The sequence below is a fragment of the Macrobrachium rosenbergii genome, chromosome 9 (genome assembly GCF_040412425.1).
Source record: "Macrobrachium rosenbergii isolate ZJJX-2024 chromosome 9, ASM4041242v1, whole genome shotgun sequence".
Taxonomy (NCBI): domain Eukaryota; kingdom Metazoa; phylum Arthropoda; class Malacostraca; order Decapoda; family Palaemonidae; genus Macrobrachium; species Macrobrachium rosenbergii.
In genome coordinates, this window is record NC_089749.1 from 19,857,662 (window position 1) to 19,885,161 (window position 27,500).

A 27,500-nucleotide genomic window follows, 5' to 3' on the forward strand; every position below is an offset into this window, starting at 1 on the left:
TTCCTATTTAGATCCATGATCTTAAAAGGTGGCAATGCTAGGATTTTCCTGATTGCCACGGCTGCAGAAGAAGCTTGGGTGAGGTAGCTTTACCTTAATGATGTCTGTCGCTTCCTCATCGTAAACAGAGATGTTTTGAGTTGGAACTTTGTTTGTTAATTAAACTCTTACTCAGTATTTCAGTATTTTTTTTTTTTATTTTTCGTTTTTTCTCTGAGGAGTAACCCTTGTCGTTCTCTTTTTACAAATTTCTGAACCTGTAGAGGTTATGTATACCTTAGTTTAACCAGACCACTGAGCTGATTAACAGCTCTCCTAGGACTGGCCCGAGGGATTAGACTTACTTTACGTGGCTAAGAACCAATTGGTTACCTAGCAACGGGACCTACAGCTAATTGTGGAATCCGAACCACTTTATACCGAGAAATGAATTTCTATCACCAGAAATAAATTCCTCTAATCTTCATTGGCCGGTCGGAGACTCGAACTCGGGCCTGCCAGAGTGCTAGCCGAGAACTCTACCGACTCGTCCAACGAGGAACTCTGAACCTGTAGAACAAATTTTGTTTTGGTGAACAGACTGAAAATATCGTTCATACACCCGAGTCTCTCTCTCTCTCTCTCTCTCTCTCTCTCTCTCTCTCTCTCTCATAAAAGGTCACAATGAATATGCATGAGAAGAATATGTAGATCTGTAATAGTAGGCCTAATGTCTCTCTCCTTAATTCGCCGTACTTTACTGCAGTAGTTAATTTTGGGCAATTTGTGACTCATTCACGCTAATGATGGGGGCGGGTTGTAAATGTATGGCTCGAATGAATTATGTGAATTGCCGGAAGAGGGTACTTTGTGAAATAATAATGGTAATGATAATGATGATAGCATTAGTAGTAATAGTGATGTAGAGTGAATTGATTAGATAATGGTAGGGGTAAAATGTCTTCAATAGTATGCGTAGTGGTGATTACACCAGCACAATAACTATTGATATTGGTAAGGAGAAATTATTCAGTATTTATATCAATAATACCAGTAATATTAACAACTACAATGATAATAATAAATCCTTCATTTTTTCGCCTTTAATTCGTGGTGGTAACTAAACCATCACTGTAGCTTTTGGTAATGCTAAGAACATGCTAATCAGAAATTATATCTAAAATATCAGTATTATTAATAACAAAATGATAATAATAGCATTAACAGCAAACCCTTCATATTTTCGCCGTTAGGTTAAAAAAAAAAAAAGGTGAGCTTGAAGATAAGAAGGCAAGAGTGAACGGGAGAGGAAACAATAACACTCAGGTTATGGGTGACGGGTGACTGCTCACTGGGTGTCGGGGGTAGTGGGGTGGGTGAAGGGGGAAGATGCCGTGGGGCGGGGAGTAGTAGATGGGTGACGTCGCATTGTGTATGGGCTTGTTACGACCGCAAATGCTTAATTGTCTGTGTGTTTGTCGTTTTGCGGTGGCCGTATTTGCATTTCGTTTCTCTTCCTTTTGCATACATTCTCCCTCAACCTCCCGTCTCTCTCTGGCCATATGCCCCTTTCCCCTGTTCATAACTTCGCCCCCATCTGCCCTCTCTCTCTCTCTCTCTCTCTCTCTCTCTGTGTTGGTAAGAACTTTGAAGTCCAAACAGCTGCAGTCTTACTAGAAGACTTGAGTACATAATAATTACATAATTGTTTTTTTGTATTATTATTATTATCACATTTTAGATATATACTCCCAACAGATTAATAAACCCAGCTTCATGAAGTTTATAAAAAAATAAAGGCTGAGCACATATGAAAAAACCGCATAGGCTCCATCAAAAATAAAAAAAACATATTAAATTTAGTTACAAAATATAAGTACGTTTCACTGACAGTATTACAGGTCAAGAATCTTCTTTAGCCGCATCAAATAACAGTAACAATAAATCTTTATGAACAGTTACAGTAATTGGTGTAAAATATACTGATTTGATGTGTGACTGTGTTATCATTGCTGCGCTTTTTCCCGTAAGTTGTGTGAGACAGATGAGCCTTCAATATCCTATATCACACGGCGCTGAATAACGCTGAAATATGTAGCACTCTTTATGGCAAGCTTGTGAATCTGTCGTGACAAAATGGGTCCTTTTTGCTATGACAAGAAGGTTCATTTCCCTTTTGTTCTCAAGTGTCTTATGTAACTACACTTTGTAATTTTCAGACATGGACGAATGACAGATAACGGGTCATTTGTTTTACATAAACCCCGTCTACAGTTTCCGGAATCTGTTTTTTTAAAATAGAAGAAATTCTTTTTTTTAAGACACAAGAATCTGTTTTCTAAGACTCAGGAATCTGTTTTTTCAAGAATCAGGAAAATCTCTTTTTTATTATACATGAAAATCTTTTTAAAGATACAAGAAAATTTGTTTTTTTACAATACATGAAAATCTTTTCTTTAACGTTCAAAAAAGTTCTGTTTTTTAAGGTACATGAAAATCTGTTTTCAAGATACAAGCAAATCTGTTTTTAAGATACAAGAAAATCTGTATATTTTTAAATACATGAATATCTAAGATACAATAAAATAGAAAACCCGTGTTTTTTAAGACGCAAGAAACGCAACTTTCATGCAGGTCCTGAAGAGAAAAGAGGCTGTAAGGCGACGCACTGCAAGGACACATACAAGTGAACTCTTGTAGCTACAGTGAATGGATGTTCCCCGCCCACCTCCCCCCCCGCCCATCTCTAGAGGCGCAAGGCTGGTGATGGCATTATTACCCCTGCTTGAAGGAGGTGAAAGGAAGGTCTCTGTTTCCTCCGATATTTCCAGTCACGTTCAACAAAAGAGGACAGCAAGTCGCGTTTCCCCCAAAAGCCGCAGGGTTACGATATCTTGTTTACATAATAATGAGGATGTGGGCTCAGAGGAAGGAAGAGAGCCCGGATGGCAGAGGGAAGTCTGCTGCTATTAAGTAGGAGCTAATGGCCTCAGACAACCCTACCTTCTTCTCCCTCTTTGCTAACCTGTTCTGCTCGTCAGCCAGTTGTATTTTACTTTCCTCCCAATATCCATTTTTGTCTTTCGTTGGATTTGCATTCCATTTTCGTATTAAAGTTTTGTAATGAGTGTTCCGTTAATTAAAATTCCACTTGGGAATTGCAATCATCAGTATACCAAGTCGCTCGATCCTTCATTGGGGTATTATTATTATTATTATTATTATTATTATTATTATTATTATTATTATTATTATTATTATTTGCATTTCTTTCAAATCGTTTTTCATAGCAGACTGTACACAATAGGTATAATAAGGAACAGTTGCTTGCATTTTTAACACCAATCTCATTACCCATAGATTTTATTTCGCCGGCCCAACTTAGAGATAAACACTCTGCTTCAGGAAAAGGCAGTCGTTGTACAGATCAAAATATATTCGTGTTAAGACCTACTGTGCAGCAGTGTATTGAATTTAAAAGTCCCCGTCTGATGGTCCCTGCTGGACAGGCAGAATAAGATTTAAAAGTAACATTATACATAAGTCCAGTGCGATCTGCATTCCTATATGGACATGAATCATGGTAAGGCCATGAAACCATATCTAAAAGATCTTGCGGATTTGAAATAAAGGCATCCGAATTCAAGAAAGAGTGACAAATACCATTAGAGGAATTAAGAAAGGAAGATGATGGACGGTATATTGATATATCTTTGAGGAATTATATATATATATATATATATATATATATATATATATATATATATATATATATATATATATATATATATATATATATATTTATATATATATATATATATATATATATATATATATATATATATATATATATATATATATATATATATATACATATATGATTTAGAGATATTCATAATCTTAGCACTACTGTCCAAGTTCCAAGTAGCATATTGAATAACAAACATTTACGTTCGTTTTTTGCTGAAAAGCAGTCTGAAATATGGCAAATTTCGCAAGCTATTTTGTCACGCATTGCAAATCGCTCTCTCTCTCTCTCTCTTTTCGCTATAGTTACAAGTGCATGAGTTCTCTCTCTCTCTCTCTCTCTAATTGTGCATGAGAGAATTTCGACTGTGAAGAATGAAGATCTCGTCCGGTGTACAGGCTCAGACTTTTGTTTACAAAAGTGGCTCATGTGTTTACATCATTCTTAACACAAACAGATACTCGGTTTACGCTGTCGTCCAGCGCAGACGACTAAATTATGCTAATTGCTCTCATTACCGTCCTCATGAACAAGGGATGGGTTTGTCTTCATTATCTAGAATTTTTATTTACTCGTTTGTAGAATTATGTCTTGTTCCTCGCTTTCTTATATTTTTTCTTTCGTCTATAATTGACTCCATGTTTGGGATTTTTATTTATTCCGTTGTAGAAATATATCTTGCTTGTAATAATTTCTTTCTCATTTACGTTTTTATGCCTTAATTATGTCTTATTTTTGTCAGTGAGTTGCTCGTTTGCAGGATTATGTCTGTTGTTTGAATTGTTTTCTTTTTTTTTATTTCATTAATGTATGTTTTCATTGCCTCAATCTCTTGTGGTTTTTTCGCCCTTATAGAATTACATCTAGATATTGATATATTATATATATATATATATATATATATATATGTGTGTGTGTGTGTGTGTGTGTGTGTATTCACTATTATTTTACATTACTTATTATACTGTTTAATTTTTATAATTAACTCGTTTTGGGGATGTATCTTCTTGTCCGAATTATATTATTACATGAATTATTTTCAGTTACTAGCATGTCTTAATTATTCTGTTCCTGGCATGTGTGTGAGCATCTTAGAATTATAGCTGCATTGCTATCTTTTAATTTCTTTTCACTTAGTTTTATTTTACTTTTATGTGAATTGTGTCTGCATTATGTCATATAAACCTCTGTTTCAATGCTCTGTTATCATAACTTCAGGGGAAGTTTTTCCCAAAGTTTTAGTTATGTTTGGTTTTCGCTACTTTGCATTTTCATTGAGATTTTTTGGGAATTCTCTCGGCAGCTTTGTTAATTTAATTTTACGTCTTTCAGCCTTTGAAATAGATAAATGACTCTTTTACTTCTTCATTATTCTCTTTAATCATTGTAGCCTTAAACCCATTTATGTATTTTCCACTTGAGCCATTATCTTTTTTTTTTTCAATGAAATTATTTTTTCGTGAACCTGCATTTGTATATATAGCTCTACTCTTTCCTCATTATTACAGTCCTAGATGTAATTCATTGTGTTTTAATGATTGTTGTTTTATTTGAAAAGCGCGAATATTAATCGTAAAAAGGAATTAGAGATTAATCGTGAAAAGGAAATTAGAGATTTCGAAATATAGACATGAAAATAAAAGTGAAAAATCATGAATTTAATAACAGAGAAAAAAAACTTTTGATTTATGAGGTTCAAAGATTTTACAGGAAATAAAAGAAATAAAATACAATGATTAAGCCCTTTCGATTTTGTTTTTCCATTGTATTTTTGTGTAATGGATAGGGTCGATAAATTTCCCTTCATATTATTATTATTGTTATTGTTATTATTATTATTATTATTATTATTATTATTATTATTATTATTTTTATTATTATTATTATTGTTATTATTATTATTGTGCCTATAATTATTAGTAGTATTTTGTGTTTTATTATTATTATTATTATTATTATTATTATTATTATTATTATTATTATTATTACTTTAGATAAGATCCCAGCACGAAAATCGTCACGCGGTTTAACCCTCATAAAATATCCGGTAAACACAGTCATCCATAGATGATTCGATGTCGTCCATACGCCATCTCCATTGAGGTAATTCGGTCCTGGTCCCGGTCGTCATGGTCTTATTGGTCTGAGTGTAATTGAATACCATTTGCGGTTTATTTTATCAGCTGCGATCGTGACCAGCGGTTTGCACTCACTCGGTGACTTGTTATTTCGTAAGCAAGATGGTCATTTTTTGGAGTCTCCTGGGTCATTTTGGAGTCTTCCGAAGTCATTTTGGGGAGTTCTGGATTCGGGAGGCGTGTCCTTCTCGGCGGGTCCTCAATTAGCGTTTTTAACCTCAGGTGAATCACTTGATTACACCTGGGTCCGGGGAAGTCCTGCGTCATGTAATACATAAGTTTGATGGTGTTTATCTCCGTATCACTTATATGGTACATTGGTTGATGATACTTATCTCTGCGTCGTTTATATGGTACATTTGTCGAAGGTGCTTATTCTTGGATCATTTGTATGGTATTTTTTGATGATGGGTATGTCGACGATGTCATTTAGAATTACGGTCATTTTTTAACAATTGATTCTGCTCGGAGGTAATTCAATTATGACAATCCCAGGTTTGATTTCCAGAGGGCAATTGCGATGTCTCAGTCTCTGCGAGTTCCTTGGTTTTCAGCCATAATGGGAGCTTTTTGTTGTAGTTTTAATTTTTCCGCTTGGCTGATCTGTGTTTATATATTACTTCCTGTGACTCAATTGCTGTTGCTTTGTTATGTATATATTTGTTCATTCATTTCATTTTCTTATGCGATTTTTTCTTATTTTGACTCAAGTTTGACCAGTGTGGCTTGTGGAATCTTGCTTGGTAAGTTTAAGTCCGTTGTCGGTGTTCCACAAAAATGTATGTGCATAATGAATAACAATAGCAATAATTATGAATGCCAGTGGTAATTTTTCTCTCCTGTCCTTTTGCGCGATAAGCGTCAGAATTCTAGTGAAAGCATTTATTTTAAATGCAGTGCAATACTTGTACGAGTGTTTAGGAAACTCGGTTATATATATCTTGGTATAAAACTTTTTTTATAGGTCTTGAGTCTGTAACTGTTTTTAAACTTCCCGTGTAACAGTTCTGTCCTCACTTCTCTTGAACAGCAAAACTCTGCTGTTGTGAGAGTTATGTAATAACATGAACTTTTCATGTTCATCATGGTAAATCAGTGTTTTTGTATTTTAGACTTTATGTCGTTGTTATGAACATACCAAACCTTTTGAAAGGGAGATTTCAAGGGATTTGAGTTCTCTCTCTCTCTCTCTCTCTCTCAAAATCCATAGATTTATATCCTTTTACGCTTCATCCATTGCCATCTGAGTAGCAAAGTTAATCAACATTGGGTTTGGTCAAAATGTAGTTGGGTGACCGCCAATGTAGGCTAAGTTGTAAATATATTTGCGACGCAGCTGGTAGTCTCTCAGCAAGTATGAAGTTGAGCAGTGTTTCCTCAGGCCTGTGATTGGATGGGTGATCAGCATTGACAGCCAAATAATGGGGGAAGGGACGAGCCAACCTCTTAAAAATGAATAAAGTGAAATTTGCAACAGACCTTTGGAGTGTGTGGTGAGCTGCAATGCGTCACGATAAGCCCCGATAATCATAGAGTGAGTGAAAAGCAAGAAACCTTATTTTTTTTTTCTTCTTCAAGCTGATGTCTTTGCCAAGGAGTGTAAACTGATTTTTCAAGAAATATGATGTGTGTACATTGTCATGAAGTCGGGTTTTCCAGAGCGCTTGCAGTTTTTGCCTTTGTGACTTGCAATTCCCCTTAATTATCTCTCAAGGGGACCGCTTGTTAACGACCAACAAGCAGCGGCTGTTTTGTGTGCGAATTTTCCTCCAGCGCTTTTTCTCCATCTCGGATCCGTCAGGCGAATTATGGCAAAACCGTCTCCCCGAAGTGGCAGCGGTTTTTGTCAAAGGCAATTTAATACCCTAAACGCTCTTTTGAGTGGCTGATAGGTTTTTCTTATCGTGGGTTTTTTCTTGCGCTCTGCTTGTTTGGAAGTCCCCCCGATTGCTAACGCGCGTGACGCCGTAATGACGGCATTGCGTCACTTTCCGTACAGCGGTGAGAAGTTGCGTTTTTGTCTCGGCAGATGCGATTAAGATTTCAATTTGATTATCCCGCACGAAAACCAGACTTAATTAAGTATGAGTATTTTTGGTCAAAAGTATAATTGATATAATTGCCGTTAAATTAGGAGGAGAGGGATAGTGGGAGATGGAGCGGTTAACTAAATAACGAGTTGTAATTATTATATCAATTCTATTAACGAACCAAGAACAGCAGCAGCGGTTGTATCATGGGCTGCTTCGGATGATGTGGTAAATTCTTCAAGTTTATTTTTGTCAAAACGTGAAGCGAAACAATTTACAAGCGACGTAAGAAATTTTGCAGAAATATTGTGAATCACTGTTTAAGTAAATTCCTTTGTTTACTGAAGTCCAATTTAAAAGGAAAAATACGTACCATGTAAGACTTTTTGCAAGAAAAAATTATGATTCATTTTACCATAATCTATGGTGTATAGTCATAATTGGAGCAGTTACAAAGACCGTCCGATATAAGGGGGATTATTGTCGGTTATTGTACGTGCTGAGCAAGAGCCCGTGCTGGCGCCAGGCCAGCTTAATTTTACAATAACTACGAAAACAATTTTGTCCCCGTCTTTGGCGGAGGTCCATTTCGCCCAGACATGATCAATCAGTGTCCTGCCATGAATAACCCCCACCTCCTTCCCTCTCCCCTACCCCCTTTGCGGTTCTTATTAGTTTCCTTTAGCTTCCCCTAAAATGAGAGGTTCTCCTCCCCTCTTCCCCACCTCCTTCCATCCACCCCTCCCCTCCTTCCACTGGTTCTTCCTCTTGGGGGAAGAGTTGGAGGAGGAAGTCGTTGATGAACGAATCCATAATCAACATATCAAACTCATCGGAACTTAATGACCTGCATGCTTATAATTACCTGCCTGAACGGTCGCCAGGGATCAGAACTAAGATTACCTGTTAATTGTGCAGTGGCTTAGTGATGAAGTCAGGGGGCAGGGGATGGGTGGAGGTGGGGGGCGGGGTTTCATGACCAGCTTGTGGAGGGTAAGCAAAGGGGGTTGCAGTAGTTTTTTGGGGGGGAGTTGGGGGTTCAGGGGAGTAAGGAGTATATGCGGACGAAAAGAAGAGGTTGGAATATTGAGTAAAGAGAGGTAGGTAGATAGAGAGACGGATGTTTCTTCATAATATTTTTCATAACACGTCCTATGCGTAGTTCCCGCTTCAGTCATTTAACCAGCAATGAATCTGATATTACCAACATTACAGATACATAATATTTTTCACAGAATTTCCTACTATTTTTTTTTACTCAGAGTAATTAAAGTATTACAGTGAAAAAGTTAACCAGTAGATTGGTGAGAGCATTTACCTGGTTGTCATTACGTCAGAATGCAAATACAGATGTTCCTGTAAATTAATTACATCATTCTTACAGTACTGTAACCTAACTCCCATTGTATCTGCATGCTGTACTTGCTTAAGGCCTGGCTGTATTTTTTTCTGTACCATGCTGTCCACATATATTGTATTTTATTCTGAGCTGAAATAAAGTCAACATTGTTATTATTATTATTATTATTATATTATTATTATTATTATTATTATTATTATTATTATTATTATTATTATTATCATTATTATTATTATGAGGTACAGATGCATCAGGAATACCCTGGAAGCCAAATGTAAATATAACTATTTGTTTATTTGTTCAAATAAGCTAATTACACTCATTTACGATTTACGAATTCTTTAACTAATGTTTGTTTAGTGATCTCAATCAAGAGTGTGACTAGTAATCTAAAGCAGTTTCCCCTCAGCTCTCCTGCAACGTTTCCCCTCGGACGTTTCAGTTTCGTTGGAATGTTTCACGACACGCTTTGCGGTCCGGTGGAAGAACGAGTCCTGGATGGGGGTTGGGGCGGGGGGCGATTCTTCTTCAACCCTGATAGTCATACATTACAGTCTTGAACGTTATTGTCTGTCATTGACGTCCTATACTTAGAAGACACAGGAGGGGGAGGAGGAGGAGGAGGAGGAGGAAGCGCAACGCGGGGAAAAATTTGAAAATAAAAGGACCTTGCCGCTTCCACCATGTTGTGTGGAAGGCCCTAATGATACGGTCCGTATTGCCCTTTCTACGGGATTGCTGAGCCCTAAGGCTCCATTGTGCCGATGGGTCTACTTCTGTCCGTCGATGCAACCAACCTCCTGGGTTATTTATTGATCCTGCTTCTGACGAAGGGAGAGAGTTGAATTTTTTTGTATCCAACCTAAGTTTTTATTGTTTTAGTATACTATCTCGTGCTTGAACAATTAGAAATGATCTTATTGTTTTCAAAGATGAACTTGAAATGTCACTTCATGTTCCTAATAAAATAATTAAAGATTTAATTTTAACGTAATTTCCTGTCTTCAGAATGTAAAGTATATAAATGTAATGGGATCGCAGTAACCACACGTGCCAGATACCGATGATGTTTATAACAGGTTTACCAATTTCCCAAGTGTGATATGTCACGGTTTTGTTATCAGCCCTGAAGTCCATAAATTCACGTCAGTAGTGTATGTACATCAGTCAGTCAACCAGTCAATCGTTAACAAAATGTTCGGATGTCAGAAGAGAATGCCCACATCCATCAAAGCGGAAGAGGGAGCAGAGAATAATAAATAATATGAATCGACAAACTTCGAGGAGGTGGTGGTGGTGTTGTTAGTATTAATTTGAATTATGCCATATTGTTTGTATGTCACTCCTTTCAAGCACAGTAACCGAAGCACTAAAGTAATTGTGGGCTAGAATTCCAGATATCGAAAGACGCGCCATAATCCAGTGCTTGTACTTTAATGGTTTTAGTTTAACGGTAGTTTTAGTAGTAGAATAAGTACCAGTGTGGCGTGCTCTCTCTCTCTCTCTCTCTCTCTCTCTATGTATATATATATATATATATATATATATATATTATATACAATATATATATATTCACTATATATATAGTATATATATTTTCAAGTCGAAACAAGTGTTTCAACTTGAGTTTCCAATTAGGGGAGTTCATGCTGTTGACAAATTAATTGTTATATATATAGCATCCTTATTAAAGGATTCACCGTGTTAAATTAGTTTGTAATCTAGCTTCAAAGTGCATGTACATGTAGGGGGGAGAGGAGGGGATGGTTCATTTAATTAAAAGTTTGATTGCTATTTACCACATGTAAACTGAAGTTAATTTGATTCGTTGGCACCTGGTTTAGTTTCAGAAGTTTAATTTTATTAATTATAGTTTCACAGTTCGGCTGGACCGAGAGCAGGGTCCAGGTCAAGAAATTAAAAGTACGTAGTGAATTTTTCTTCTAAGTTTTTTTTTTTTACACTGATATTTATTTAGAAGGGAAATGAAAATTACGTTAAGTACTAAAGGAAAAATTCAACCCAAATCCTGAAAACGGAGAGAAACCGGATTCCCTCTCTCTCTCTCTCTCTCTCTCTCTCTCTCTCTCTCTCTCTCTCTCTCTCTCTCTCACACACACACACACACACACACACACGCACACGAACTTGAGGGACTAGCTCTCGATTTCCAAACCGGACGCGTGGGAACGATATGGAAGCGTTCCCTAAAATCTGTTGTCATTGTTGACGTTAATTAGGTTCCTAATTGTTATCTGACCGTAGTTGGTCGCAACATTGATGAAGAAAAATGAGTAACAAGAAAAACCAACAGGCACGGAAGTTTAGTAACGCATCAAAATGTGTCATCAAAATGGGAAGGCCCCGACGAAGTACTCCTCACCCTCATTGGAGAGAAACCATTCATAAAGTACTCCATAACAAACTGCAGGCATACCCTATGTTTTATACAGTCAGTCAACAAGGTGGGTATGTGGGGGGAATATGATTAATGTTTCCTCAGTCAGAGACGTCGCTTCGAAGACGAATCTACGAAAGAGATCAGTAGTTTTGTTGATTTATCAGTGCATTAAATTTTCGCTAATTGAGGACGTTCTTCCGGGTAATTAAGCGTTTGTGTCTGCGGGACCTGAAATACTCGTCTGGAACTATTGACATTGGTGGTGTGTTCAAGAAAACGTACGGAATGTGCGTTTTCTTGTCTTTGTAGTCTACATCTGATGTGTTTTGCTAGATAGATCTTTCCGTTTGTTTGTTTTTGTCGAATTTTATACTTATAAAAAGAACAAAGCGCAATAACATGTGTACTTGTATCTATGTATATTATTATTTATTAGAGGCATACGACTGTATGTGTGAATTTCACATACTTTCGAACTAGTGTTATTTTAGGTGTGTATTTTGTATTTAAGGGAAAAATTGCATGCATATCTGCACGTTGAAAAATGCCGTATTTTTATTTGTATGCGAAATTTGTGTTTAGCCATATCTATTCTTATTACAGTTTTTGTCATCGGGTTTGTTATATCTGTATGCTTATGTATTCGATTATTTTAAATTGTCCTCCAAAACTTTGGTATTGCTATAAACGCCGATGGAAAGCCTTACATTATTCTAGAAATGTTTCAGAGCTCTGATGTTCCTCATTGGGAGGGTCGGTACCGTTCTCAACTAGCACTCTGCTGGCCCGCGTGCGAGTCTCCGACCGGCCAATGAAGAATTAGAGGAATTATTTCTGGTGATAGAAATTCATTTCTAAGAAGCATACCTTAGTTTTAACCAGACCACTGAGCGATTGACAGCTCTCTTAGTGGCCCGAAAGATAGACTTATTTTACGTGGCTAAGAACCAATTGGCTACCCTGGCATGGGACCGCACAGCTTATTGGCTTGGAATCCGAACCACATTATACTGAGAAAATGAATTTCTATCACCAGAAATAAATTCCTCTAATTCTTCATTGGCCGGCCGGAGACTCGAACTCGGGCCTAGCAAAGTGCTAGCCGAGAACTCTATCGACTCGTCCAACGAGGAACTTTACTTCGTTGTAATGTGGTTCAGATTCCACAATAAGCTGTAGGTCCCGTTGCTAGGTAACCAATTGGTTCTTAGCTATAGCCACGTAAAATAAAATTCTACTCCTTCGGGCCAGCCCTAGGAGAACTGTTAATCAGCTCGGTTGTCTGGTTAAACTAAGGTATACTTAACTTCAGAGCTCTGAGTAACCGAACAAGAAGGCTTTTTGTAGCTAAGCCAACAGAACAGCAGTTGGGTACACTCCCTTCCTTTAAGCTCTCTGTTGTAAAATTAATGTCATATCATATCATTATTGACTTTTTTTCATTTTACAATTAACCATCTTTCACTTAAGAAAACTAATTAACAATAGCATGGTAGAGCGATTTGATTGAATTATTATCACGAACCGGCGTTCCCAGCAATTATGGTCACGGACGAAAGCATGGAACAACTAGCGAGTGAAATCGGATAAGCCACAAACAAAAGACATAAATCACTTGCATGCGTCTTGCAGTATAGTTAATAGCGCTTGCAATATCGTGTCGAGCGAAACGCCTACTTTGCGGTGGAAATGCGTCTCTGATTATTTACGCTTATTGCTCGTTTTAGATCCGTTTTGGCAATTAATGCTTATAGCCATTGATCGTCACATGTTTGGAACGATAGCAGTTTGCTGACGAATGTTGGGTTTGACAAAGGTCTCTTGGAAAGAGAAGGATTTGGGATGGCTTTGAATCTGGGTTTCGTGGGCGCGGTTGGGAATAGTTTGTTGTGACGAGGGGTTTCATGAATATTTTAGGGGGGAAAATTTTGGCTAGGGGATCCACGAAGGGGTTGGGGGACTGCGGAAGTTTTGTCAAAGGAGTTTTAGGAGTAATTTTGACAAAGCTTTCAGGAAAGAGGCACTTTTTGAGGGACAGTTTTGACAAAAGTTTCATGGATTGGGGACAGGTTTTGCGATACTTTTGACAAAGTTTTCAAGTAGTTTTTACGGAGCTATATGAAAAAGGTAGATGGTATTCATTAGTGAATGCTTCGACAAAGGTAAAACACAGGTGGAAACGAGCCAGAAATTAGCAGGTGATCGGCTGGACGATCAACAGGGGGTCTGGTTAGTTGCAGTGTATTAACAGCAGGTGGGAATGGGAAACCCCCCTCCCCCACACCCCCACACACACTCCTTAGGGGTGAATACATCCCTGGGAGAATGAGTCGGGAGGGGGGGTGGTGGTTGATGGGGTATCAGGGAAGTAGGGAGGGGGTAGAAGTTGAATTGCATGAAGACCATTAGCTGATAAAAAGGACTCAATTACAGGGGTATTTTTATGGACTTAATTTTCCTTTAAGTAATGAAGTCGTTGGCGATGGTTTTCACTTCCATTCAAAGAAGAAAAAAAAAAATTTGTGGGGAGTGTGATTTGATGTTGCTTTGAAGTCGGAATAGTTTTTATACTAATTTCGTTGCTGCTCATTTTGAGATTTGTGTTTAACTTTTTCTTATATTTTTTTCTTTTAGTTTTGTGAAGTGTTTTCTTGATGAATATAGAAAAGATTGGGATTTAATTACTAAATTATTGGAAATTAACTGAATGCTGTAGTTTTAAGACAACGTTCATTATCTGGATTTTAAACACACACACACATAACATATATATATATATATATATATATATATATATATATATATATGTGTGTGTGTGTGTGTGTGTGTGTGTGTGTGTGTGTGTAAGTATAAAGTACTGGATTTGGTACCTAACTTTTAAATGAAGTGATAGCTGATTTAACTGGAAAAACAAATATGACACAGGTATGAAATGCTTGCTTGCATGTATTCAAACATGACTCATCAGCGGACGATGCCGTATAAAAATGATGTGGGACGATGAAAGGAATTTAGAAAATGGAAAATAACTGTGTGTAACTGAGAGTGGTGTGTGAGTGAGTGTGTGTGTGTGTGTATGTATGTGTGTGTGTGTGTGTGTGTGTGCAGCACGCTTGTGCTACCTCCCAAGGGAAGACTTGTTTCCTGTCTCTTCGCTCTCACTCTCTCGGACGAATAATCGCTTAAGGATATTTCAGGTTACACTTGATAAAGAATGCCAGATGATTTTGATGGCGAGTGTTTGTACATTTGGAGAAAACTGCAGTTATTAATGTTAATGTATTTTGTTCTTGTTGTTTGCGAACATTGTCATGTTTTCTGTTGGTGTTAATTTTTAAGAAGCCTAAAATTACTGTCTTCCTGTATACCAGTAATATTTTGGTCTTCAGCCTATACAATATTTACTAGTTTGATTACTTTTTCTGCTACTACTATTTCTACCACCATAATCATCATTATTTATTTTACGTTGTACTACTATTTCTATCACCATAATCATTATTTTTTTGCGTTTTAATATTATTTCTACCACCACAATCATCATTATTTTTTTTTACGTTTTACTACTATTACTGCCACCATAATCTTTATTTTTTTTACGTTTTAATACTATTTCTATCACTATAATCATTATTTTTTTACGTTTTAATACTATTTCTATCACCATAATCATTATTTTTTTACGTTTTACTACGATTTCCATCACCATTATTATTTATTTTACGTTTTCTCCTTTTCCATAGTCATTTCTACTACGAGTGTTACTCCTATACCTAATCCATTCACTCCCTTCTATCTTACGAATCTCTCTGGTTCAGAAATCAAGGCATTCCGTCGCCAGATTTAGAACCGTGAATGGCGTAAAGTTCGTCAGCTGCGACGTCATTAAAATAAACGTGATAGGAACTGACTGTATGTACAGTGTGTATAACCCAATGAAATTAGCAGGACGTTTCGTAAGAGGAGGGCCCTTGAGAAATGTTACGTTGATCGGAGCCTTGTGAATGTAATGTTAGATAAGATATTAATTTATTATTATCTTTTCCCCTCTCCCCCTCTCCTCCTCTTTTTGCCACACCTCTTGTCTAGTTCCGTGGTAATTAGAGTGATGACATTTGATGAGGTCAAATTTATTTTACGTTTTTCATGTGGAATTTTGAATCTCGTATTATTTATAATAATAATAATAATAATAATAATAATAATAATAATAATAATAATAATAATAATAATATTATTTTTATTGATATGTAAAATATAGTCGTCATCACAACAATAATAATAATAATAATAATAATAATAATAATAATAATAATAATAATAATAGTTTATTTTTATTGATATGTAAAATACAGTCGTCATCACCACCATCCTTATATAACGGCAATATTTATCGCAGTGCTAAGTTCGATAAACAAAATTCACCTAGTTTTATATTTTCCCGTATTCTTTTGAGAGCAGAGGCTAATGCTATTAGTAACTTAGTGTCCTTTTCCAGCCCAAGCCCGAAAAAAAAAGGCAATAAACCAAAAAAGAAGGAAGAAGGGTGGAGCTTTACCACGTAATGTGATGATTACGAATAACAGTTGGGATTTTCAAGAAACCTCAATGCATTTTGTTTGCTAGGGAAGTGTGACTAATATAAATGGCAAACTGATGCGAATTAGATTTCTGCTGATTTTACCGTTGGATTTTATGGAGAAAATGGTAACCTTGTGAGCAGTCGTTAGTTATATATGACTTATTTTTCAGGAATTCACTCGCTGTGGAATAGACAAGCGATGCTTTTTTTTTTATAGCATCGTGTGCTGTTGCATAATTTTCTTCATGCTTTCTTCTACCACTGTTACTCTAAGTATAGATACATCATTTTGTTCTATATAGTTTTCTTTTCTGCTGTTTTCATTAAGTTCTCTACTTCCATGCTCTGGAACTCTATGAACGCTTCCGTTTTCCGTTGACTTCAAACCTTATATCCTTTTCAACTGGCAGGTCAAACTTCTCTGATTAATCATATACTAATATTTCCTCTTCATTTTCTTCTTTTACACGGGCCTATGCCAGCCAAATTATACAGGTAGCACTGTACCTTTGACCTTTGCTTTAAAAGGTGAAGGTTTGGCGTTTTTCGTTAACTGGCATTACAAGAACAGTGGTTACCAACGCTGGAGATAGACTTTTTACATATTGCTGTGAAAGTTTTCCCAGTAATTTCATTTACTTTTAAGACTGTTTACATAGATATATACAAATCTTATTAATAAACAAAAACAGTTCATGAGTACAGTTATTATTTAAATATGGTATGTGGCGAACAGAGTCGAAATGGACCTCACGAAAGAGGACTCGTCATACATCGATTGGACAAAATGGCAGCCGACAGAACAGTACCGGAGCAACTCGGTGAAGGTGCACTTGTCGCTGCTGTGTTAATTGCAACAGATACTGAATATATAATATATATATATATATATATATATATATATATATATATATATATATATATATATATATATAATACATACATACAAACACATATATGTGTGTGTGTCCGTATAAAACAACATTGAAAGATAATATAAACCTATGAAAATGTATTGTGTGTGATTGCCTGAATAGATAAATACACCTATGGAAAGCTTGCGTCTTTAGGTGTAGATTCCAATTGTTAACTTCAGTTGCTCAGTTCATGGCCGAATATTTATTGTGTTATCAGATCACTTTTATTTCAAATCACTCAAAGCCACTAGTCAAAACATTCATTTCATTACTTTATTCATGAATTTCACGAATAATTTTGTGGCCCGTACTGGCAGTAAATAACGTTTAAAGTTTTTCAAGGTGTTAGAAAGAAGAAAGGAAAGAAATATATTAATATAACAGAGGGTTAAAAATTAGTACATTAATTTAACAGAGTATTAATAGTAATGGAATTCGCCATTCACTCTTTGATAAGGTTTAACTGCTACGAAGAAGTGTTGAATAATTGGCGGTGTCGTGAATATACTTATAAATCATGGTAAGACCTTATAAAGTGCGAGCAATTTACACTTTTTGAAATTCACTTTCCCCTCAAGCCCTGTTCAGGTGCTTTTTACTTGGGGATTTCTCTCCTTAATTTTCTCTCTTTTTTAATAACCGCCTCTCACGTCCCGTCTGTAATTTTGCCTCTTAAATCACCCCCGGTTCCTACGAATGACAAGATTTTGGTGTCCTTCTGAGTGCTTGGTGGTAATTGCGCCCTTAGGTCTGCCGTGGGTGTTCTGAGCTATAAGGGGTTGTACCTGCATATGTGTACACGCTGAATTTGCATTTATATACATTCTTGAATGAATGCCTGTAATTTTTTCGTGGGGGCTTGAGTTGAATGTTTGTAAGTGTATGTACTATATGTATGCATGTACTGTATGTATGTTTGTATGCATGTATGTATATATATTGATATATGTGTATGTGTATATATACACTATATATGTATATATATGCACTATATATATACATACTGTTAAGTAAGAGTTGTACCCAAAACCGTGTATACGAGTTGAATACTTACATACAAATGCATCTATAAGTTTAGTCTTTGCAAACTGTGTTTGTATCGACTAAAATACATATAAATGCATACGAGATATCTACAAGTTAAAACTTACATTACAATTATGCTTGCATGTTCTGGATGCACACAGTTATTTGAAATAACAGGTAAATTGAATAAATGCAATTAGGTGCTACTACATAGCACCTGACGTTTACACTCTGCATTCCTGTTTGCCAGAGTCGAGGTCTGCCTGTGATAGATCTTCTCATGTCATGGAATTCAGTCATTGGCTTTTTACTGAAATACCAAAGGACGTCCGTCCGTATGCAGTGTTGGTTGGCAGTGGTTTTGATTCATGTCAGTGTCGCCGACATTTGTCATAATTTTTATGGGTTTCTTTATAAGATTGGTGGAAGTGGTTAAGCTAGTGGAGTAATTGTTCCTGTTTTTATTATTTTTATCATGATCATTGACATTTTCATACTACCAGGATTATTACACGAGTGTAAAAGAGCAGCATAAAATAGATAAAAAAATGTGTGATGATACGGGTGTTACTACTGATACCTCCAACAATTTGGAACGGTAGTTGAAGTAGTAGCACCACTGTTATTTACTACTACTACTACTACTACTACTACTACTACTACCACTACCACTACCACTACCACTACGTAATTTGAACTCAAGACCTTATGATCAAAATGTCAAGAACGACAAAAAAAAAAAGATTGAGCAAAAATTGATGATCAAATAGACAGAAGCTGAATCTCCAATCCCCAACAGCCGTTTCCCCAACCCCACCACCCACCCCCACCATACCCCCGTTCCTCCCCCCCTGCTGTGTTTGCCGTGTCTCCCCAATTAACCCACCGCCCATAAAACTTTATGGCACATAATGAGCAACGATTATAAATTGGAGTGTAAAAGCATTTAACAACAAGGACACCTTTTTTTTTTTTTCGTACCGGCCGTTCGGTGTATTTTTCTGTACTGTGTGTTGGTATCGGTGTCCCCGTGTGTACTGTGTATTTGCGGCTGTTATTTGAATTTATGTTAGTAGTTATTTTGCGTATTTTTCTATTTTTTGGGGGGAAGTGTCAGTATTTTTTCGGGGGGTGTGTATTGTGTATTTGTTCCAGTGTTAATTGTAGTGTTGGTGTAATGTTGATTTTGTTGGTCTTGTAATGTGTATTTGTGTATGACACTGTATGTTTGTTTCATTGTTTTGTATATTGTGAGTGTGCGCGCGAGTGTGTTAAGTGTTGTGTTTAAGGGGAGACTGAAATTGCATATTAAGAGTATTCGTAGTATGTGTTTATAATTGGTAATACTAAAACGATGTATGTGTACCTATGTACGTGTGTGCACGATATGTGTTGTAGGCATTAAAGTGTGCAATTTGGATGTAGAATAATTTTTTCTGTAACTTTGCACGATATTTGTTCAATTTAAGTGTTTTTGTATGATAGATACCTTGCTCTTTCTTTCGATCTGACACTAAACGGCTGGTGTATATTGAATTTGCTAAAATCCAGAAGCTTGCATAATTTTCTTTCAGTATTTTTACTATATTTTTTAAAGATCTGGAAGCATGTGTTTTTTCGGAATTCTGTTATTGTTTCCGTGTGCCCCTATTGTCTTATATAGTTTTCCGCTTCTTTCGTGGTAAAGCATAGATTTTGCTCCCAACTTTTCTTCTTTCGGCCTGGGCTAGAAAACGGTCTGTCCTATCAGACGCTGAATTCAGGAATGTTTTTGTATATGTGCACTTTCGGTGTACATGTAATAAATCCCTGATAATCTTTTATGTTGATCGTTTCCTGGCATTGATAGCATATTAAGAAGCCTTCATACCTTCTTTAATTTGTTATTTTTAGTAGAATGTCGCCTTTACAGTCAATTAGATAGAAAAATAAATCTTTTGACAGCATTCCATTTACATCAACGATTGGTTATACTATAGTCAGGGACATTTGCCTTCAGGGACAACGAGATTATAAAAATAATTTCGTTGCATTTACGGTAGAGAACTTGCGTTGAATGGTTTAACGCATGAATTGGTACAGCAGATATCTCGTAGTTTTTGTTCCAAAACCAATAGGACTGGAAACGCGGCGACTGTATGTAGCCCAGGTCTGAATCAAGCAAGAAAAGAAAAGAAAAAGAGAGGGAGTTTAATTCCAAAGGATTATCTCTCATGTCTCTAATGTATTCCGTACTATCATAATTTAAACATATATTCTACGCTAATACTCAGTATAACTTATGGAATAGCAGTCTCTCTCTCTCTCTCTCTCTCTCTCTCTCTCTCTCTCTCTCTCTCTCTCTCTCTCTCATCTACCCTTCTACAACTAAGATTTAGAATTCTTCCCTGCCTTCACGGGTCATAGAGCCTGGTGACCTACCACTATGGTGATCCCAAGTTCAAATCCTCTTAGATCTCATAAATTCTCACATACAACATTATCCTATGGCCCTCTTAGTTAGGGATAGGAGTTAGGTAGAGTATGTTGAGTCATCAAGAGGCATCGCTTTTCAAGAAAATTGTGCGCAAGTGCAATGACCTGTAGCTGCCTCCTTGTCATTTTTGTCTCATTTTGTACTCGGCTAGAAAACGACCTTTGGTTTCCTGAATGAAATGGCAACATTAATATGGATGATTGTTAGATTGGTTTCTCTCTCTCTCTCTCTCTCTCTCTCTCTCTCTCTCTCTCTCTCTCTCTCTTCTCTTCTTCTTTACTTCAAAGCATTATTTGTTATTTGTTCAAGCATTTTTTGAGTTCTGACATACGCTTTCTCACATAGGATGATGGTGTTGCTATCCTTACCGGAAGTGTCGTGTGGATTTTGTTAGTCATGTTTTCACAGAAATGCTGTTTCGTGTCGAATCTATGCTATTATATGCCTTCTTAAATTATTATTATTATTATTATTATTATTATTATTATTATTATTATTATTATTATTATTATTATTATTATTATTATTATTACGTTCAATCCGAAGTAGAAAATTTACAGCAGAACTTGAACCAATACATATAACAAGGGATTGTTCAACAATTTTTTTTCTGACCGCTTCGCTTATGAAAATATTTGCTAACCATCGTATAAAAACGTGGATATTTCCCTGCATACAGCATAATATACATTGAAATACCCACGTTTACTAATTATGTATTTATACAATTAGTAAATAATATACTGTTAGCATAATATAGTATTTATATGCTATATCATGCTATACATTATATAAAAGAAAACGTTGACAAAATACGAGGATTATTTAACTGCTTTTAACTAAGACATTCACCAACTTCATTTGGAAGTGCAGTTCCTTCACGAAGACATGAAACGCGAATTCAAGTCGTGATGTGGCCAAAACCGGAAATTCATTAGAGGTCGTTGTCACCAAGTCAAGCAGAGTTTATTGTCTCTTGTTTCAGGAAGTAAATTACAGGGGTAAATTACAGCATACTGTATTACTCTGCGTGTCCGAGTGTTCGATTGCATTACGAGGTTAATTACAGTATGCTCATTCCTTCCGTTGGGGGGATGAATATAACGTCTTCTGTAATTCTGTCTATATTGATGTTCCATTAAATTACAAAGTATAAACTGCAGCATATTCAGTCACTTTATGAGTATATCTTTAATTGTTTATTACAGTAATCCTTGTTATTCTGTGTTCCCGAGTTTGCGTGTAAATTGCATGAATTAGGAAAGGAATTATAGCATGCACAATTATTCTGTTTGCGTGGATTTTTAAAAAATTAAATAACGGAATAAAATCCTGTATATTTTGTTATTCTGTGCGTCGATCTTTTCCAGTAATCGTCTGTCTTGTGCAGACGGAGTAACTTTGAATGTTAGCAAGCTTGTATTGTCACAAAATAATCAGAAGAAATGCCAAAGGTTCAAAAATGAGTTTTAAACGGCGCAAAAGGCTGAGAAAAGAGATATTAAAACATCTGTTAAGAAATGATGAATCGATGGATTTAAATTCATGTATTAAGATTGGCAAACTACTCTCTTTACTGACTGATTTATTTATTATCAAACCCCTTTGGAAGGACTGCATTGCACTTTTTGCTGATGACTTCTTCATATAGTAAAATTGTTGTTTGCGCAGTGAATAACAGGATTATTGTTTTATCTCGTTACTTATTCATGCATTATCGTACACCTTGTAAAGACGCCGAGAGGTATTCATATATTTTAAGTAATTAATTAATTTGTAATATTAGAATAATTTACCATTTCGTACTGGTAATATAAGGAAAAAATAGATCCTCAATAACGATGAGAAATATGGAGCTATACGTAACTATATATTTGTCAATATGTGCAATGAGGTCTCGAGTAAAAGTATATCTTAGTTTAACCAGACCACTGAGCTGGTTAACAGCTCTAGGGCTGGCCCGAAGGATTAGACTTATTTTTACGTGGCTAAGAACCTACTGGTTACCTAGCAACGGGACCTACAGCTTATTGTGGAATCCGAACCACATTATGACGAGAAATGAATTTCTATCAACAGAAATAAATTCCTTTAATTCCTCTTTGGCGGCTCGGAGAGTCGAACGCTGGGCCAACAGCGTGCCAGCTTTCAGTCGAAAGCTCTACCACTCCTCCAAAGAGGAACTAATGAGGTCTCGAAACTGAACGGAAACCATATAGTTGTACAGTGAGTCAATTAATAGTTTCTTATATGCGTATTTTCTAACATTGTTGTAGATCTGCTTATTTATTTATTTACCCCGGCCAGACATCCTAAGTTATAGTTATTCATTTGAGTAAATATATATATATATATATATATATATATATATATATATATTATATATATATATATATTGTAAAATATATATATATATATATATATATATATATATATATATATATATATATATATTTGAGTAACTCTTTGAGTATTTAAATACTTAAGTAACTTGAACAGACTTGGTAATTTATCATTATATTTCACTAAATGCATGCATATTTGCATTATTATTTTAATTTTTATGTTTAAAATATTATAAGCATAATTGTGGGTTAACTGATTAATTTTATGTATGTATTTTAATTTGTAGTTTAATTATTTGCTGTTTTTATTTATTTGTTATCTACACTACATGCATTGATATTTGTTTTATTTTTTAAGTTTTGTGTTTAAAATATTATAAGGATAATTGTGGGTTAACTTATTAAATTTATGTATGTTTTTTAATTTGTAGTTTAATTATTTGCTGTTTTTATTTATTTGTTATCTACACTACATGCATTGATATTTGTTTTACTTTTTAAGTTTTGTGTTTAAAATATTATAAGGATAATTGTGGGTTAACTTATTAATTTTAAGTATGTATTTAAATTTGTAGTTTAATTATTACTGTTTTATTTTAATTTGTTGTTTAATTATTACTGTTTTATTTTAATTTGTAGTTTAATTATTACTGTTTTTATTTATTTGTTATCTATTTTTGACTGTTCTTGAAATACCTTGTGAAGACGTCCGGATAGTGAGTCCTGGCGAAGGCCTTCTCGAGCTCCTCCAGCTGGAAGGAGGTGAAGGTGGTCCTGTAGCGCCGCTGCTTCCTCTTGGGCGTGAAGTCGTCTCCTTCCCCTCCTCCTCCCTCCCGCCCGTCCCCCACCCCCTTCTCCGACCCCTCCATGTCGCCCTCGTCCGTCACGTCGACGTCTGGCTCGATGGCGTCGTCGTCGGGCGTGGGCGTCAGGGTGACCTTAGGAGAGATGGGCGGGCACACCGTTAGGGGCTGCGTCGGTGTGGGCGGCGTGGATGCGTCGCTGGTGCATTTGACGCCCATGACGCCCGGGGAAGGGGATGACCGGCTGCCTGGGAGGTACCCTGAAAGATGGGTTGGTTTGTTTTAATCGTTTATTATTTCTTATAAATGTTGTGTCTGAATATAGCATGAGATATATAGCCATGGGTCTTTCAATAGGAAATATAGTCCCTTTACTCTAATTACTTAAAATGAAGTTCTTTTACTTTTTTGCCTAAAATAAAGTTCTTGTGCTTTATTTACCTAAGATAAATTCTTTTTACTTTAATTACTATAAATAAAGTAATTTTACTTTATTTACATAAAATAAAGTCTTTTTACTTTAATTACCTAAAATCAAGTCCTTTCACTTATACTAATTGCCCAAGAAGGACTAAGATCCGGTATTTTTTTATTTCTTGATTCCCCAGGAGAAATTAAAGTCCTCTTACTTTTTAAATTACTTTTAGTTCTCGTAGAGGGAATAAAATCCAATTACTTTTACTTTTGACTACTCAGGAGGGAGTGAAATTCAACGCCTACTAATTCTCCATAGGGGAATAAAGTCTAATTTACTTTTAATTTCCATGGGGGGAATGAAGTCCAATTTCTTCAGCCTTACTGTAAATACCCCCGAAAAGACTTAGTAACTACTTGTAATTTATGAAAACCTTTTGCATGTCCTTTAAGAATTTCTCTGTTAATGAATTGTTTGGTTACGATGACAGGACTCACATGCCACTGTAATTCCCGTATTTCTCTTGTGAAGTCTAATTCCATCGAACAGGGTGGCTGATGGCACCGACTGGGATGAAGTGTTCGTTAAAATGTACATAATTCTTTATACCTTATATTCACTTGTTCGCTTTTGTAGAAGTTCACTTAAAAAGTTATTGATTTTAACTTTTTACGTAAACTTTAACTTTTTAAGTTAAAGTCCTTTTCGGGTAGTTTCTTAGAATATGCTCAAATTATGGATGATAATAAAATGAAAATTAATGTTCATAACGAACAGTTACTCTTCACTCCCCTTAAATATGATTCGAAATCTAGTTCTCTGTAATGTATCTATCAACTAACACGTGAGTTCTAATGCTGACGTTTGAGTAAACCATAATAATAAAAAAAAATTCCACTTACGTTATTACGCTTTTTAAAACGTGGACCATTGTCAGCATGTCTGCAACTATATTTCTGGCGTCGATGGTCGCAGTCGTTGCAAAGCCAGAACATATAAAAAAAGTCATCCCCTTTGATTTATTGATTGATGTCAGAATTGCTAGATTCCAAGGAACTCTTCCTCTACCCGTTTATCGTTTATAAAACCCTGCGTATTATGAACAAGGAATATTCAACAACAGCTAGCGTATTTGCCCCTCAAATTTTTCCTTGACATCACGTTGTGTTTCAGCTGAGTTTGTCGAGGTATATGCAGCTCGTCAGAAAGAATTAAAAGGTCATTTATATTATTGAATATCTGTAGAGACGATCTGTTTATCACAGAGTAAATGGCAGATCGTGGAAGTGTTTGTTTTTCATCTGTTAGTGAATGAAACATCGTTAGAATGTCTTTTATTATCTCCTTTTATGAAGGACTCGTAAAATCAATCCGCTTCATATCCCATGGTCAATAGATTGAGCGAAAACGCTACTTCTTATCTCCTAGTGGCTAATAAGCCGTGAAAAAGCTCCGCTCCTTAACTCATAGTGAATGACTAATGGCAAAATTTGTTCAACCTTGAATCATTTCTATAATGGTAGATTTATGTTGCGGGTGTACGTGCATAGTTTCAATGTTGCACGTTTGGCCAAGGTTTTTTATGCAGTTCGTTTAAATTCACAGATGAAATTTAAGAATGAAATCTGTGAATGGTTTCAAAACTTGCATCTTCCAAAACAAATATTTGAGCATACTAGGTCAAAGAATTCTCACAAACCAGTCAAAACGAACGAGTGCAAATAACACATAAGTGATGTTTTTTAGTTATTTTCGTGTCTCCTGTCCTCCAGGCAACTGAATGGCAACGAAAAAAGACGAACGAATATTGTCTTCCCTCACCCCAGTCCGACTGTACAAGTTGAAAAGTTGACGAAGCTGCCATAAAAATTATTTGATAATGCAGAAGTCTTTCTTTGATTTGTTTTTTATAACATGAGAATTTTGTGGAGAATTAAAACATAATTATCTTAATGCTAATTAGAATTTGTTTTAGCGTTGTCAGGATCATTTTTATTGGTTTTATTATCCAGTGCGGCTAAGTTTTTAAGATTATATATTTTACAAAGTGACCGACATTTAATTTTTCCTATCACTTATTATTTTTCATTTAGAATTTCGCTCGTGATCTTCCATACCTATCCTGTCGTTGGGGTTGTTCCCACTAGTCTCTCTCTCTCTCTCTCTCTCTCTCTCTCTCTCTCTCTCTCTCTCTCTCTCTCTCTCTCTCTATATATATATATATATATATATATATATATATATATATATATATATATATATATATATATATATATATGTATATGTATGTATGTATATATGTATGTATGTATATATATATATATATTATATATGTGTGTGTGCGTGTGTGTGTATATGTATGTATCTGTGTGTATGTATGGTGTGTGAGAATTATTCTTCAGTGATTGTCTTAAAGATTACTATACTTTCAAAGAAATATCGAGTCCCTTGCTAGGAAAAAAATTACACATGCTCTAGTTACGCATTCATCTACAACTCGACTTTTACCATTATCAAAAGTGACTGCATTTCCTACTACCTCACCTTGACTAAAACTGGATAACTGCACAAATCACAGTTATTTTATCCCAGTTTGTCATTACTGCATTTTAAATCAATGTCACTCATGTTAATCTCCTTGTTTTTTTTTTCACTTCATTCGTTTTTTTTTCTCGTGGGAATGTCCTGACTTTCTGTATGTGTATGTGTGTATGTGTGAGCGAGTTCTGTACTGCCGATTGCATGCAAGCCCATTTGTGCTGCAATTTCCGGTCAGTTAGCGTCGTAATTAGGTGTGTTTAGCGTGGTTCTGCTGTCAATTAGGGTAACAATCACGCCCCAATAAAACACGTCCATTCTGGGATCCTGAAGGATAACGGCGGCATGGCACACCCGCAGTCGAAAGTATGTGGAAGTGTGGACCGAAACGACTGTAAGTGTCAGATGCACTCACGCAATTTTTACAGCGCGCTGGTGTTCTTTGCGTACAGTTTAGTGTGTGTGTGTGTGTGTTTATATATATATATATATATATATATATATATATATATATATATATATATATATATATATATATATATATATATATATACACACATACATACATACATACATACATACATACATACATATATATATATATATATATATATATACATATATATATATATATATATACATATACATATACAGAAAGTATGTGTGTGTAAATTTACCACAGGCCTTTTTCCCTTGACCCTGTAGAGAGGCGGTGCTTGAAGGGCACGTTCTTCCAGTTTCT

General features: G+C 35.7%; 1 protein-coding gene across 1 annotated transcript in view; it reads right to left on the reverse strand.

The window, feature by feature from the left end:
* The window catches only part of LOC136841528 (homeobox protein aristaless-like), a 305,117-nt gene that overhangs the window by 24,945 nt on the left and 252,672 nt on the right, over positions 1-27,500 (reverse strand). The window contains exon 2 of the mRNA XM_067108484.1: positions 23,699-24,065. Coding sequence (XP_066964585.1) covers positions 23,699-24,065 — 367 coding nt within the window. The remainder of the gene's footprint in view (positions 1-23,698; positions 24,066-27,500) is intronic.